We start from the raw sequence: 15,446 nt of genomic DNA, 5'->3' as shown, positions 1-15,446 counted from the left end.
TTTACTTACAGTTTTAAGGTAAGAAACGACGTTCAAATGTCACGAACAGGCATTTTGTTTTAATGATTTGTAAATATAATGTCAAATATGTTATTAAAAGACATTTATATTTAATTTGTCTTATATTCAAAATGATTTGCTGCTTTGAGAGGTTGTTATCTGGGAATATGGAACCTGCAAATGCCATGACTGGCCAATCAGAATCAAGCATTCCAACGAGCCATGTAGTAAAATTAATTAAGAGATTGCTTGTAAGCAAATGCTAAGAATACAAAAATATTTTATTAACACATTAATTATGTGTTAGACAGGTTAAAATATACCATGCATGTTGGTTACATATGTAGCCACATCGCCAGGGTTTGTGAACAGCTTATAGGTTGTTATTTTTTATGTGATAAGAACTGAGGATGTTCTGAAAAAAAGAACTTGAAAAATAAAAAATGGAGAAAAGCGATAAAAAAATAGCTGGAGCTGGAAAATAGTGATTCAAGTGGGTTACCAAAAAATGACACAAAGTCATAGGTCAAACCCAAAATGAAGACCGTCCAAAACAGGACGAGCTGGGATGGCAACGGAAAAACTGAGCTCAATCTAATGGTGAAATAGAGGTAAAGAGAGATAGAGACATAAATAGGAGTAGAGCAAACAAGGGAGATCAGATACAGGTAAGAGGAATAAGCACAGATCGGCTCTGTCAGCGATCCCTGCCAAAGCGGCGAACAGTAAACAGACAGGCAAGCACAATTAACCTGCTCACCGTTCTAAGTCCAAAGGACAGATTGAGATATGACAGATATCCTGCCAGAATTGAGAAATAAATAGCCGTCCTTATTGGATACCACATCCAGAGGTAGACCATGGATGCGGATGGAAACCTTTGAAGATCCCGACAAATGCTGCAAGAGTGGCAGGTCATTAACTGGAGGGGGAGGTTTAGTGACAGAATTGGGACCAAGGGCGTTTAGGGATGGGCAGAGGACAAAGCAGTCCCAAGGGAAGTGGTCTAGGGGACTTTTTTCACAAACAGAACAGGAGGCAATAGGGAGACCATCAATTCCTGACCATACCTGAAAGCATTGGTTTTGATTCATGAGCGACACAGCAGCTTTAAGAACTGACCCCATTCAAGGACTGACATACGGACAAAAGCAGAAAAAACAGACACTGTTGCAGACTTCCAACAGGAAATGTTACAGAGGGCTCTTTTAACCTAGTTCTCGATGTTCCACTGAACATCCGTTTAAACTGATGCCATCAAACACCCTGCAGGAAGGACCGTCTCCAGCTTTTTCTTCTTAATAGCTTCCCCGATGAGACATGAGTGTTGGTCTTGATAATTTTAGGCACAGGGTGTTAAGAGACATAAAACTGGAAACGCCTGAAGAACAAGGACAAGTGGGCCTGCTGGAGTTGCTTGACAGAGTGACATATATTGCTAGTGCTTGTGGTCCAGTCAAACAAGGAAAACCTATGTTCCCAATGTCATTGTTCCTGACGGATATAAATATGCATGGGTGAAAAATTCGAAAACATAATCCCATGTAAAGGCCTTAACTTTAATAATGTCCTATTATTTGTCAACCAACCGTTAGTTCTTCTTTTGAGTTTGTGTCTGTAATTTCAGAAATCATTTTCGGCACGTGCAGTGTCTCGCTCTCACCAGCGGGCAGAGCACATCCTCAAGAACATGCAGCAAGAGGAAGAGAAGAGAAGACTTGGTCGTGAGGCTAGCATCATAACCGCCATCCCTATCTCTCAAGAGGCCTGCTATGAACCCACGTGTAGCCCCCCGCCCGAGCAGGAGGAAGAGGGTGTGAAATAAAATAATTTCTTTCTTCACTCACCCACAGCGATCAACCCGCAGCTGGTTATTTGTCTAAACGTAATATGTTGTGTACTCCTCTCCAACTGTAGAAGATGTGATGAACCTGACATCACGCCGCCTGTCCGTCAGCCCTTCCTGTGCATCCAGTAACTCTCACAGAAACTACTCTTTCCGCAGAGGCTCTGTGTGGTCTGTGCGCTCTGTGGTCAGTGTTGAGGGTAAGACAAATATAAAGATATTTTGATCCCAAAAGTCCAAGAACGCATGAAAGTTTCGTTACAGAGTTTGGTATATGCATTCTTTCAAGATGACGAGAACACTGCAGAGCTCACACCGACACATCACATGCTGCAGCCACCTCAGGCTGTTTTTCCACCATGCATCTGTGCTGCTGTGTTGCCCATTGTGCACCTGATGGAAGATGGAGATGTGCGCGACGACGGAGCTGCAGGTGAGAAACTTTTAAAGGATCTTTTAATTTTTTTTGACAGTTACTTTTTCTTACCACTAACTAGCTAACTCTTTTGTGTTTCCACAGTATGTGCTGTGGCTCAGCAGGTTTTGTGGAACTGCCTGATTGAAGATCCAGCGTTGGTTCTTAGGCACTTTCTGGAGAAACTCACAGTCAGTAACAGACAGGTAAGAATATTTGATCATGCTTTCCAAGAGAGTCATGTAGGTGTGGTGTATAAAAATGTTTGATTGTTCGCAGGACGAGCTGATGTACATGTTGAGGAAACTGCTGCTTAATATTGGGGATTTGCCTGCGCAGACCTCTCACATTCTTTTCAACTATCTGGTGAGACCTCAGTTCGCTTTCTGAACATTAATGTGAAGACTGAAGCAAGTCTTGAGCTGTAGAGACATGCCCATAGACAGTTAAATACATTGTTCTTACTTTCTTCCAGGTGGGTTTGATCATGTACTTTGTAAGAACTCCCTGTGAGTGGGGTATGGATGCCATATCAGCCACCCTGACCTTCCTGTGGGAAATTGTGGGTTATGTGGAAGGACTCTTTTTCAAAGATCTTAAACAGACTATGAAGAAAGAACAGTGTGAAGTCAAGCTCCTGGTCACTGCATCTATGCCAGGTTGCATATTTTAGTAATATTAATAACAAACAATAACCCAGCAAACCCATTTACGTTGTGGTAACGTTGGTGCTACGTTCCATTTTTCTGGTACGCTCTCTCTGTTCTGGCAACACTGTGACAAGATGCTGGACGGCTTTGGTGAAGTTGTTCTGCCACACTCTGTGAGATGACATTCAGAAAACTTTCGTTAATTCTTGATTCCATAGCAATTCATTTCTGTGTATTACCAATTTGGCCTACATTTTTTGTTATATAGGCACAACAGATAAATATATATCTATAAGCAGTTAATAATTAATAATGTTCTGTAATGTTGACAGCAAAAACAAATATAATCAGTACCTACCGTGTAAACTTTAAAGAGTTACAATTAAATACAGCGTTATATAATTCACCTTTAATGTGCTTCAGCACAGTGACGTTTTAATGTAATTTGCTGGTTGTCCTACGTTCAACCTACATACAACTAAAGCAATGGCCCCATAGGCGGGTAAATGACAATATTGGGACAGCGTTGTTGTGACAACCTTCACTGCACAACGTAGAAACATTAACCTTTTCAATATGTTGTTACAGTGTTGTAAATACGTTGTGACAACGTTGTGTGTTTGCTGGGAAGAGATGTGATGTCCTTTCTATAATAATTTGCAAGGCTTGTGTTCATAGTTCACAATGCTATACCTGTAATGTGCCTAGGAACCAAAACCCTGGTGGTTCATGGACAGAATGAGTGTGACATACCCACCCAGCTGCCAGTGCATGAAGACACCCAATTTGAAGCCCTTTTGAAGGTCAGTGCCATAGTTGGAGGCTTGTTTTGTGTATGACAGGAATAGATGTAGACTGCTTAGTCAAGTAATGATACATTCCAACATTTTTGGATCGTTTTAGACTTACCTATTTGATGATTGTATACATGTCTTCTAGCAAAAAGAAAACTAATCTTATTAATATGTTTATAGTGTGGCAAGCATTTTGGAAGCATTATTTAGGCATCATTTAGTCAAGACGACGCGTGTTCTGTCTATAACACCATATAGCCATGACTATATTTAGACTATATAATGGATTATTTTACAATTTTGTTGATTTGTTTCACACCAGGAGTGTCTTGAGTTCTTCAATATACCAGAGGCTCGGTCTGCTAACTATTTTCTTATGGATAAGCGCTGGAACCTTATCCACTATGACAAGGTTTGCGATTATCTTAAACACTACATTGTTTATAAAAAGCATGAAATAATCTTCTTCTTTGGTGCCCATCTTTAGACCTACGTGCGGGACATCTACCCTTTCAGAAGATCTGTGTCTCCTCAGCTCAACCTGGTTCACATGCTTCCAGAAAAGGGGCAGGAGCTTATTCAGAAACAGGTGTGTTGTGAATTTTAAGAGTAAAATCTGATCAAAAGTCTGTAAAACGAGCAACTTGACATTATGATTCTCCATGAGGTCAATTTAGAACCTTTACACACAAACAAGCATATGTTTGGTGACCTCTCACTGCATTGTCTGATCTAATTCTTTTGTACAGGTGTTCTCCAGAAAATTGGAAGAGATTGGTCGAGTTCTTTTCATCATCTCTCTCACTCAGCGTATGCCTGCCATGCACAAACAATCCCATGTCTCCATGCTCCAGGAAGACCTTCTGCGACTGCCGTCGTTTCCGCGCACTGCCATCGATGCCGAGTTCACCCTCTTCAATGAGCCTCTGGGTGAGTTACAAGCAACACCTTCCTAGTTTTTTTGTTATCTTAGTTCTTGTTTTAGACAACTTTGTGTAGTTCCATTCATGTGTTTTTCATTGTAGTCTACATTCTATGTTCAGGCAAAGAGCTCTTTGGCTTAGACACTTTACACAAAGTCCTCTGGATCAAACTACTGGAGGAGATGTTTCTGGGCATGCCCAGCGAATACCCCTGGGGTGATGAGATTATGCTGTTTCTGAATGTGTTCAACGGTGCCTTGCTCCTGCACCCCGAGGACACCGCCCTCCTCAGACAATACAGCGCCACTGCCATCAACACAGCTGTGCACTTTAACCACCTCTTCTCTCTCAGTGGCTACCAGTGGATCCTACCCACAATGCTTCAGGTGAGCGGCACAAATGCAAAGCAATTTTTTATTATCATATAATTTAGAAATGTTTCATGATACTAATTTTACAACGTTTATTGTGCTTTGTATTGTTTCTGTTCCTCGCTGTACATGGAAGACATATGCGGATTATGAGAGTAACCCATTGCTGCGTCGAGGGATTGAATTCTGTTGCAGGCAGTTTTATATCCTCCATCGCAAACCCTTCATCTTGCAGCTTTTTGCTAGTGTTGCCCCACTTCTGGAGTTCACAGTAAGAGCGCTTATCTTGAAATAAAAAAAATCTTATTTCTTAACCATAACTCACAGAGCTAACGCATATCTGTTAATCTTGAGTACTTACAGAATAATATCTTTAAATTTATGTTATTTTTCAATTCATTAAATTACTTGCGTCTTTAAATGGGTTAAACGTTTACCTCGATTGGTCTGTTTTTCTGCAAATGTCACGACCGACCAATCAGAATCAAGCATTACAACGAGCCATGTAATAAAGATAAATATTGGTTGACCAATTAGAATCAAGTACAACAAAGAGACATGTAACTGTCATTGCTTAACATAATTACCATATTATATCACACAATGCACGTATAAATCTTTTTTCTCATAGACCCGCACTAGTACCGGCCTGTCGAAAGGTGTATCTTCACAGTGTCTTTTTGACCTGCTGGTATCTTTGGAGGGAGATACCGCAGATTCCCTGGATGTTCTTGAGCTGGTGAAGGCTGAGAAACCTCTCCGTTCTCTGGGTAAGATGGCATACATGTCTCATTATTTTATTCAAACAGATAGTTTGCTAGGATATTGCATTGATCTGATGCTTATGGTTCGTTTCAGATTTTTGCTATGGGAATGAAGATCTGGCTTTCTCGATCAGTGAAGCCATTAAACTGTGTGTCACAGTGGTTGCTTATGCCCCAGAATCCTTACGCAGGTTTGTCATTTGCACATCTTAATTCAAAGTCCCAGTGAAATTAAAAATGAATTTTTGGGTGAATATTGCAGCGTTTTTTGTAAATACTTAATCAATGTGGGTCATTGTCTTTTTAAAATCCGTGTGCACTCATAATCTTTAGTTAAATCTGAAAATGCACTTCCTTCCTGTAATGACCATCCATCTATCCACGGCTTGGTGGAACATCCGTTAACTCCTCGGCTCCATCTGCCAGTCTGCTGCCTGTTCCATTTCAAAAAGCAACACCGGCTTTTATACATCCAATCAAATTACAGAGAAAGACAAAAGCCACACCCACAATTTTTCTCATTAGGAATTCCATTTCACTTAGATATGCTTCCAAATTCGGAAATAAAAGGATCGCAACTTCCCATTCATGGGGACTTTAACCTTAAAGAACTTTTATCCTCCAAAATCAGAGTACGATAACCGGACAGTGCCTGTTTTTGTTGTAACCTTTGAACTATGAAGAAATGTATCGAGAATACACATAAAAATACACAATCCAAACTTACCTTAACACTCCTACAGGTTTACTCTCTTTCAGTGGTCCTCAGTATATAAAGATGAATCGCAACAACTTGTAGCTACTGTTGGAAAGGGAGTTTAAGAGGGCGGAAGATACCAAAGCAGCTATATTCATCATCTTCCCAACTTAACATCTTCAATTCTCTCTTTCTCTTCCTTCTATCAGTCTCCAGATGCTCATGGTTCTAGAAGCTTTGGTTCCATGTTACTTACAGAAGCTGAAGGGTAACACGCATAGTCTAGAGTCTGTGTCTGCAGCTAGGGATGAGATCGCTGCCATTGCCACTCTGGCCACCTCTCTACAGGCTCTGCTTTACAGTGTGGAGGCTCTGACACGGTGAGACCCACAACACATGCCTTTATTCTAATTACACCCTGCCCTTAAGTCCTAGATGTTCCCTTTATAGGGGTCATGTCTAATTATTATTATGTAATTCTCGTTTCTTAGACCTATGGCTGCTCCTCAGATGAGTCGAAGTGATCAAGGACACAAAGGAGCGACTACAGCCAACCACGCCACGTCGGGGGGAACAAACACCAGGTCATTGCAGATATGTATCTATATATAAGAAAACACTAGACAGGAGATACGTACACTACCCGTGAAACGTTTAGGGTCTTTTACTCATTATTTATGCTGTATAGTAATTGAGCAAATAATGCAATGTGATTGAAATGGATCTGATTCTGCAGGGATAACTTGCACTTGCTGGAGGAGGGTCAGGGAATACTGAGGGAGGAACTGGACGAACGCATCGCACGCGAAGAGTTCAGACGCCCACGCGAGTCTCTGCTTAACATCTGCACCGAGTTCTACAAGCACTGCGGCCCACGTCTCAAAATCCTGCAGAACGTGGCAGGAGAACCCAGGGTCACTGCGCTAGAACTGCTGGACATCAAGTCTCATATGAGGTGAGATATCGGTCACTGAGGAAAATACACAATACACAAAACATTTATTCAGTGCATATTGAGAAAATGTTTATACCTTCATGTTTTTCAGACTGGCAGAAATTGCTCACTCACTTTTAAAACTGGCACCTTATGACACACTTACCATGGAGAGCCGAGGGCTGCGGCGGTACGTCACAGAAATGCTTCCCATCACCGATTGGTCAGCAGAGGCCGTTCGTCCCGCCCTCATCCTCATTCTGAAGAGACTGGACCGCATGTTTAACAAGATTCATAAGATGCCCACACTCAGGTGAGTTCACCGTAGCTAAGAATTTTGGGTCATCTGTCTGTTTTTTGCTTTGAGCCTCGAAACAAATTTAATTGTTTTGGGACCTCTGGAACTTTCACGTGACATCAGCTACAGATCTGTACCTATTATGCTTTTTACCACAGTTTGTTTTTTATATTTAATCTCACACACTTTGAAAAAAATATTATTTCCATGTGTGTTGTTCGGGTAGGCGGCAGGTGGAGTGGGAGGCAGCTAGCAGTCTTATTGAAGGGATTTGTATGACACTCCACCGACAGCCAATCATCTCCTTTCTCCCTCACCTGCGGTCTCTCATCAATGTTTGTGTCAACTTGGTGAGTCACAGTCACCTATGGCAAGCCGAATTAGCTTTTAATCATTCTCAGGATATGAATTTTGAAATCAACAGTTCAATTTTTACTAGTAAAAATTCTAATTCTTGATATAAGGGAAAAAATTTCTACTAGTAACAATCGCTATTTTTTATATCAGTAATTACATCTTCACTGGTAAAAATGTGAATACTTGATATCAACTATCACGCAATCACTTGCAGAAATGTGTATTCTTGATATAATATTTCAGCCGGTTAATATTTCAACTACTAAAAAACTTAATTCTTGATATCTGTAATGGCATTTTACTAGTTAAATATCACAAAAGACTGCCATTCAAATTCAATTTCATATATCAATAAGATTTTTGACATTTAAGAAATTCATTATTTCTGATATCACAAATGCAGTTGTTACCTGATATCAAAAATACCAAATGCAACATAATAAAATTAATTTACAGATATCAAAAATGAGCTTTCAACTAGTGAAAATTGTCATGAACTTGACCCACGTGGGGGTAACATAACATGACATGGATAAAACAACAAGACAGGACTAAAACTACCTACACTTTAACAAGACTAAAATAAACTATAAACATGAACATCTAGACTAGACTAGACTAGACTAGACTAGACTAGACTAGACTAGACTAGACTAGACTAGACTAGACTAGACTAGACTAGACTAGACTAGACTCGCAAGACACGTGAACTCACCACACAAACCACAATGAACCAGCACAAGACAGAAGACACAAGGGCATTATATAAGGGAGCAAATCAAAAGGGGAACAGGTGTAGGGCATTAATCAATAACGAGAGGATGGGAACAGAGACGAGACCGTGTGGTAGGCAATAACAACAATAATTACCTCTCTCCACATTAAACATGAGGTTCTGTCATGATCATGCCACTATACTTAGAGAAACATGACATGATGCAGCAGAATCATGACAGAAAATGTAATTCTTGATATCAGTTCATAAGTTCATTGTTGATATCAAAATGGTATGCTTTTTACTAGTAAGAATTGCATTTCTGATATCTGAAATTGAATTCCAATGGCAGCCTATTGTTATATTTAACTAGTAAAATTGCAATTACAGATATCAAGAATACACATTTCTGCGAGTGATGACATGATTGTTGATATCTAGAATCCACATTTTTACCAGTGAAAATGTAATTAGTGATATCAAAAATAGTTATTGTTACTAGTAGAAATTCTATTCTTGATATCAAGAAATATAATTTTTACTCGTAAAATGTCACTGTTGATATAAAAAATTAATATCCTGAGAATGATTAAAATATATTTCTGCTGTTGATAGTATCTGACTTCACTGTGCGATGTGTTTGTGTATGTATGTGGAAATATTGGAGAGTAATGGTTTTGTGCATGACTGGGAACAATGTCCCACCAGGCTTTATTGACATTTTAAGTGAATTTGCATAATTTCAAAGAAATTACCATATGTTTTCTATGAATGTGTTTTATTCCCTTATAATTGTGATTTATAATATATTGATTTAAAAAAAAAATGATATTTGTGTATAATTGCATTATGAACTTGAAATATATTTAATAAAGTTATTGCTAATACAAATATTTATTTAGATGTATTTAGATTTTGACAGTGTAAAGTATGTGTGTTTTTAGGTGATGGGAGTGGTGGGGCCCTCTAGTGTGGCAGATGGACTGCCGTTGTTGCATCTGAGTCCGTATCTGTCTCCTCCTCTTCCCTTCAGTACAGCAGTCGTGCGATTGGTTGCCATGCAGATCCAGGTATAATCCAGTTTCTTCCTATAAATATGAACATTCCAGTTCTTTGTCAGTATTATCTTATGATGGTTTGTCTTAATCTTCCAATTCTAGGCTTTAAAGGAGGACTTCCCACTCAGTCATGTGATCTCACCCTTCACCAATCAGGAGAGACGGGAGGGGATGCTGCTTAACCTCTTGATTCCATTTGTGTTGACTGTGGGATCAGGAAGTAAAGGTTTGCCTCATGAGTCAAACTGAAGTTAGTTATATTTAGGGGTGGGCGGTTTGACCATCCACACCATGGCAGTATGTCATAGCCATGCCACATACAGTATGTCATAGCTTTTTTTAAATAATAATCTCTTCTTCTGGCAAATTTGTGGGTGCTCCTAACATCTTTTCTTTATATTTTCCACATCTTAGAATTATAGTCTCATGAAAAGTGTGGAATAACACAGTTGGAATACTGCAACACAATTGTTTGAATTATTTTGTGACTCAAAATATTCAAGAAAGAAAATCTAAGATATGTTATATTGTAGCATCGTCAAGTTTTATCTTGGCATTTCATCTTGCAGCTTCTTAACGTCTCACCACAGGATGCTTTTAAAAAATAATAAAGGAGCCATTTATTCTGGGCTCTTAAAGTCTGAAAGCTAGGAAAATGTTTGTTTCCTAAACAAATCAATATTTGTAATATTTTGTAATACATAAGAAGAGAAAACATTTTCCACAGGAGGCCGTATGATAGCTTCAAAACTCATGGAGGTCAAGACTCTTAAGGCTTTTACTCATCAATGTAGCTATTATTTTTTATAAAACTATAGTAACAATAATATATGTAAAGTAAAATTGTCTCATTTGGTCAGCCTGACAATTTATACTCTTAAAAATAAAGGTGCTAAAAGGTTCTTCGCAGGGATGCCATAGAAGAACCATTTTGGGCTCCACAAAGAACCATTCAGTCCAGGGCTCTGTAAAGAACCATCGTTTTCTTACCTTTTTATACTCTGAAGAACTCTTTTGTGAAAAAGAAATGTTCGTCAGGTGGTTCTTTATGGAACCATTTAGACAAAAAAAGGTTCTTCTATGAAATTGTGAAGCACCTTTATAAGAGTGTCAAAAAACAGTTGAATGTAAAGACTTAAAAAAAAGGTGCTTCAAAACGTTATTTGCTGCCATAGAAGAGCCTTTGGGTTTCATAAAGAACCTTTAACATGTGAAGAACCTTTCTGTTTCACGAAATGTTCTTCAGATTATAAAAAAAAGAGATGGTTTGTCAAAAAACCTTTGACTTAATGGTTCTTCTATCTATGGCATCGCTGAGAAGAACATTTTAAGCACCTTTATTTTTAAGAGTGTATATATTTTGTGTTTATAGACAGCTCTCATCTGGAGCAGCCGGAGGTGTTCCTACTTCTGCAGACAGTCATTAACATCCTGTTACCTCCACGCATCATCAGCACCTCTCGCAGTAAGAACTTTGTGCTGGATGCTTCTCCTGCCCACTGCTCCACCCCAGGAGACACCGGGAAGGACCTGCGGAGGGAAGGACTCGCCGAATCCACCAGCCAGGCTGCATACCTTGGTACTACTGCCCAAGATGGAGATGTATTGAATGATAAATATAACATACGTTTAAACAACCGCTCTTTCTCCTTCTGTAGCTCTGAAGGTGGTCTTAGTGTGTTTTGAGCGACAGTTGGGTAATCACTGGTACAAGTTGAGTCTGCAGGTCAAAGAAATGGCCCTGCGTAAAGTTGGCGGCCTGGCTTTCTGGGATTTCATCGACTTCATAGTGCGCACACGGATTCCAATCTTTATTCTGCTGCGTCCCTTCATTCAGTGCCAGGTGGGCGTTTTTATTTCGTCTTTGGTTCTGAATATTTAATTGTGCCTGTTTTAAAATAAGATTTTTTTTCTTAGCTGTTGACCCAGCCAGCCGAGTCTCAGGAGGAGATCACAGCCCGACACAACATCGCAGAGCAGCTGGAGCGTCGTTTTATCCCACGCTCCCTCTGCAAGAGCTCCTTGTTCGCCGAATTCAACAATGAGCTTAAAATCTTGAAAGAGGCCGTGCACAGTGGAGCGGGTGAGAATGACTTATTACTTAAAGTACTGCACTCTTTTGTGTTCTACAACAAGAGATTTCATTATTTTCATTATTTTCGCCCCCTTTCTTAAGCATATCAAGGCAAGACGTCCATCAGTACCGTTGGTACATCCACCTCGGCATACAGGTTGAGTCTGGCTACCATGTCCCGCTCCAACACTGGTACAGGAACGGTTTGGGAGCAGGAGAGCCAACCCTCACGACAGCCCTCGCAAGACACGCTTAGTCGTACCGATGAAGAAGAAGAGGAAAGTGAGTTATCCTCTCTTTTAAGTATTCCTTTTCACTATAAAGTGAATAAAGGCAAGCTTGTGACTTTAGGAAAAAGGGGAGTGTTTTGGTAAGGGGGCATGTCTTTCAGAACATGATGCTGTAGGTTAAGTGAACATTCATACTCTCTCTTTCAGATGACTCCATAAGCATTCCCAGTGTGGTAAGTGAGCACGAGTCTTTCCTCCCCAGACTCATTTCCCAGCGGCGCTTCTCTAGTCACGCCACAGGGTCCGTCACCACTCAGCCTGAGCCAGGCATGAGCACAATGCTGCCCAGCCACAGGTAAACACCCCTTGCAAATCTAAAGCGCATTGAGATATTTTACAACACAAACTGTCTATATACAGTGGGTACGGAAAGTATTCAGACCCCCATAAATGTTTCACTCTTTGTTATATTGCAGCCGTTTGCTGTTCATATAACTGTACACACAGCACCCCATATTGACAGAAAAACACAGAATTGTTGACATTTTTGCAGATTTATTAAAAAAGAAAAACAGGACCATGTAATATTTCTAAGTATTCAGACCCTCAGGTGCTGTCCATTTCTTCTGATCATTCTTGAGATGGTTCTACACCTTCATTTGAGTCCAGATTTGTTTGATTATACTGATTGGACTTGATTAGGAAAGCCACATACCTGTCTATATAAGACCTTACTGCTTACAGTGCATGTCAGAGCAAATGAGAATCATGAGGTCAAAGGAACTGCCTGAAGAGCTCAGAGACAGAATTGTGGCAAGGCCAAGATCTGGTCAAGGTCGCAAAAACATTTCTGCTGCACTTAAGGTTCCTAAGAGCACAGTGGCCTCCCTAATCCTTAAATGGAAGACGTTTGGGATTACCAGAACCCTTCCTAGAGCTGGCCGTCCGGCCAAACTGAGCTATCAGGGGAGAAGAGCCTTGGTGAGAGAGGTAAAGAAGAACCCAAAGATCACTGTGGCTGAGCTCCAGAGATGCAGTCGGGAGATGGGAGAAAGTTGTTGAAAGTCAACCATCACTGCAGCCCTCCACCAGTCTGGGCTTTATGGCAGAGTGGCCCGACGGAAGCCTCTCCGAAGTGCAAGACACATGAAAGACCGCATGGAGTTTGCTAAAAAACACCTGAAGGACTCCAAGATGGTGAGAAATAAGATTCTCTGGTCTGATGAGACCAAGATCGAACTTTTTGGCCTTAATTCTAAGCGGTATGTGTGGAGAAAATCAGGCACTGCTCATCACCTGTCCAATACAGTCCCAACAGTGAAGCATGGTGGTGGCAGCATCATGCTGTGGGGGTGTTTTTCAGCTGCAGGGACAGGACGACTGGTTGCAATCGAGGGAAAGATGAAATTGGCCAAGTACAGGGATATCCTGGATGAAAACCTTCTCCAGAGTGCTCAAGACCTCAGACTGGGCCGAAGGTTCACCTTCCAACAAGACAATGACCCTAAGCACACAACTAAAATAATTCAGGAGTGGCTTCACAACAACTCCGTGACTGTTCTTGAATGGCCCAGCCAGCATCTCTGGAAAGACCTGAAAATGGCTGTTCACCAATGTTTACCATCCAACCTGACAGAACTGAAGAGGATCTGCAAAGAGGAATGGCAGAGGATCCCCAAATCCAGGTGTGAAAAACTTGTTGCATCTTTCCCAAAAAGACTCATGGCTGTATTAGATCAAAAGGGTGCTTCTACTAAATACTGAGCAAAGGGTCTAAATACTTAGACCATGTGATATTTCAGTTTTTCTTTTTTAATAAATCTGCAAAAATGTCAACAATTCTTTGTTTTTCTGTCAATATGGGGTGCTATGTGTACATTATTGAGAAATAAAAAGGAACTTAAATGGTTTTAGCAAATGGCTGCAATATAACAAAGAGTGAAACATTTAAGGGGGTCTGAATACTTTCCGTGCCCACTCTAAATCTTTTTATGCAAACTTACAGTATCTTTCCCTTTAAAAGAGGGCCGATCTACAGCTGGGGGGGTTGCATGTTTCTCTTACTATTCCCCTAACATTGTTCCCTGCCCGACTCCACAGTGAACCCAATGTGCTAGATGAATCCCAGGGGCTTCTGGAGGAGGGTAACCTGTCTAGGTACAGTGTCATGGCCCTGTGTGTACAGTGTCTCACCGTATGTGTGCCAGGGCTGGGCCTGCCTTCCCTGTTCATCACATTCAACTCCTTTTCTAGGATCTCTCACTTTCTTTCCCTCTCTTTTCTGTATGCTAATAAATTAGAAGAGGAACCACCTTTTACTTACAAGAAAAAAGAATAAGGCGAAGTCAAGTCAGTTTCATTTATATAGCGCTTTTTACAATTTTCATCGTAACAAAGCAGCTGTACAAGTAAACATTGACTATAAGCAAAACATATAAGGTTATGTAAGTCAAAACACAGGTCAAATATCATCAAATACAGGTAAAATACCGTCTAATATGCTCATACTTTTTTGTAAGTGTAAGAACTCGAGCTGCCGCAGTGTTGCAGGGCAACCACCTAATAGTGCATTACAGTAATCTAGTCTTGATGTCATAAAGGCGTGAATTAGCTTTTCTGCATCTTATGGTGTCAGCATATGACGTAGTTTAGATATATTTTTAAGATGGAAAAACGCAATTTTACAGGTGTTGGCGACCTGGTTCTCAAATGACAGAGTACCTTCGAATAAACGTCAATATTCTTTGCTAAAGATGAGGGTTTTATGGAACATAAGATCTAAGCCATTTCAAAGCTATTCCCTTAATACCGACGTAATTTTCGGGTCTATGTAGGAGCCTGCTGTGGTCAATGGTGTCGAATGCAGCACTAAGATCTAGCAGCACCAATAAGGAGATACAACTTCGGTCAGACGCCATAAGCAGATCATTTGTAACTCTGATCAAAGCAGAGTCTGTACTGTGATGTGCTCTAAATCCAGACTGGAAATCTTCATTGATGTCATTCCTTTGAGGAAGGAACATAATTGAGTTGAGACTGCTTTTTCCAGAATTTTAGATATGAAAGGTAGATTGGCAGTAAATCTAAATGCTTCGTTTTGAAATTAATACCTAAATATTGGTGTCCTTTTATAACCCATAAACTTTTTATGAGCCAAAAGTTATACTAAAAAACTGTTGCGCTGTGTTCTCACCAAACGTCACGTTCCTAGCTCTTTATTAGGCTACTTATGGGAATAGATTGTCATGCAAAAAAAAACATTGCATGACAAAGAGTGTTTTCACGGGTCCGGACGTGTCAAACAGTAGGTGAGCTCTTTG

At 40.3% G+C, this 15,446-nt stretch overlaps 1 protein-coding gene across 1 annotated transcript in view; it reads left to right on the top strand.

The window, feature by feature from the left end:
* unc80 (unc-80 homolog (C. elegans)) overlaps positions 1-15,446 on the top strand; it is a gene marked incomplete at its 5' end in the record, with an annotated part of 44,576 nt that overhangs the window by 23,299 nt on the left and 5,831 nt on the right. Inside the window, 27 exon segments of the mRNA XM_079460128.1 lie at positions 1,628-1,814; positions 1,918-2,046; positions 2,136-2,279; positions 2,367-2,467; positions 2,541-2,627; positions 2,737-2,920; positions 3,620-3,714; positions 4,028-4,117; positions 4,193-4,294; positions 4,455-4,635; positions 4,731-5,014; positions 5,136-5,270; positions 5,631-5,769; positions 5,858-5,954; positions 6,670-6,840; positions 6,952-7,057; positions 7,189-7,415; positions 7,507-7,707; positions 7,919-8,042; positions 9,709-9,834; positions 9,925-10,048; positions 11,195-11,401; positions 11,481-11,665; positions 11,740-11,905; positions 11,999-12,178; positions 12,334-12,481; positions 14,227-14,283. Coding sequence (XP_079316254.1) covers positions 1,628-1,814; positions 1,918-2,046; positions 2,136-2,279; positions 2,367-2,467; positions 2,541-2,627; positions 2,737-2,920; positions 3,620-3,714; positions 4,028-4,117; positions 4,193-4,294; positions 4,455-4,635; positions 4,731-5,014; positions 5,136-5,270; positions 5,631-5,769; positions 5,858-5,954; positions 6,670-6,840; positions 6,952-7,057; positions 7,189-7,415; positions 7,507-7,707; positions 7,919-8,042; positions 9,709-9,834; positions 9,925-10,048; positions 11,195-11,401; positions 11,481-11,665; positions 11,740-11,905; positions 11,999-12,178; positions 12,334-12,481; positions 14,227-14,283 — 3,977 coding nt within the window.

This window comes from Barbatula barbatula (assembly GCF_947034865.1).
Source record: "Barbatula barbatula genome assembly, chromosome: 7".
NCBI lineage: Eukaryota > Metazoa > Chordata > Actinopteri > Cypriniformes > Nemacheilidae > Barbatula > Barbatula barbatula.
This window is presented reverse-complemented; position numbering and strand designations above follow the sequence as displayed.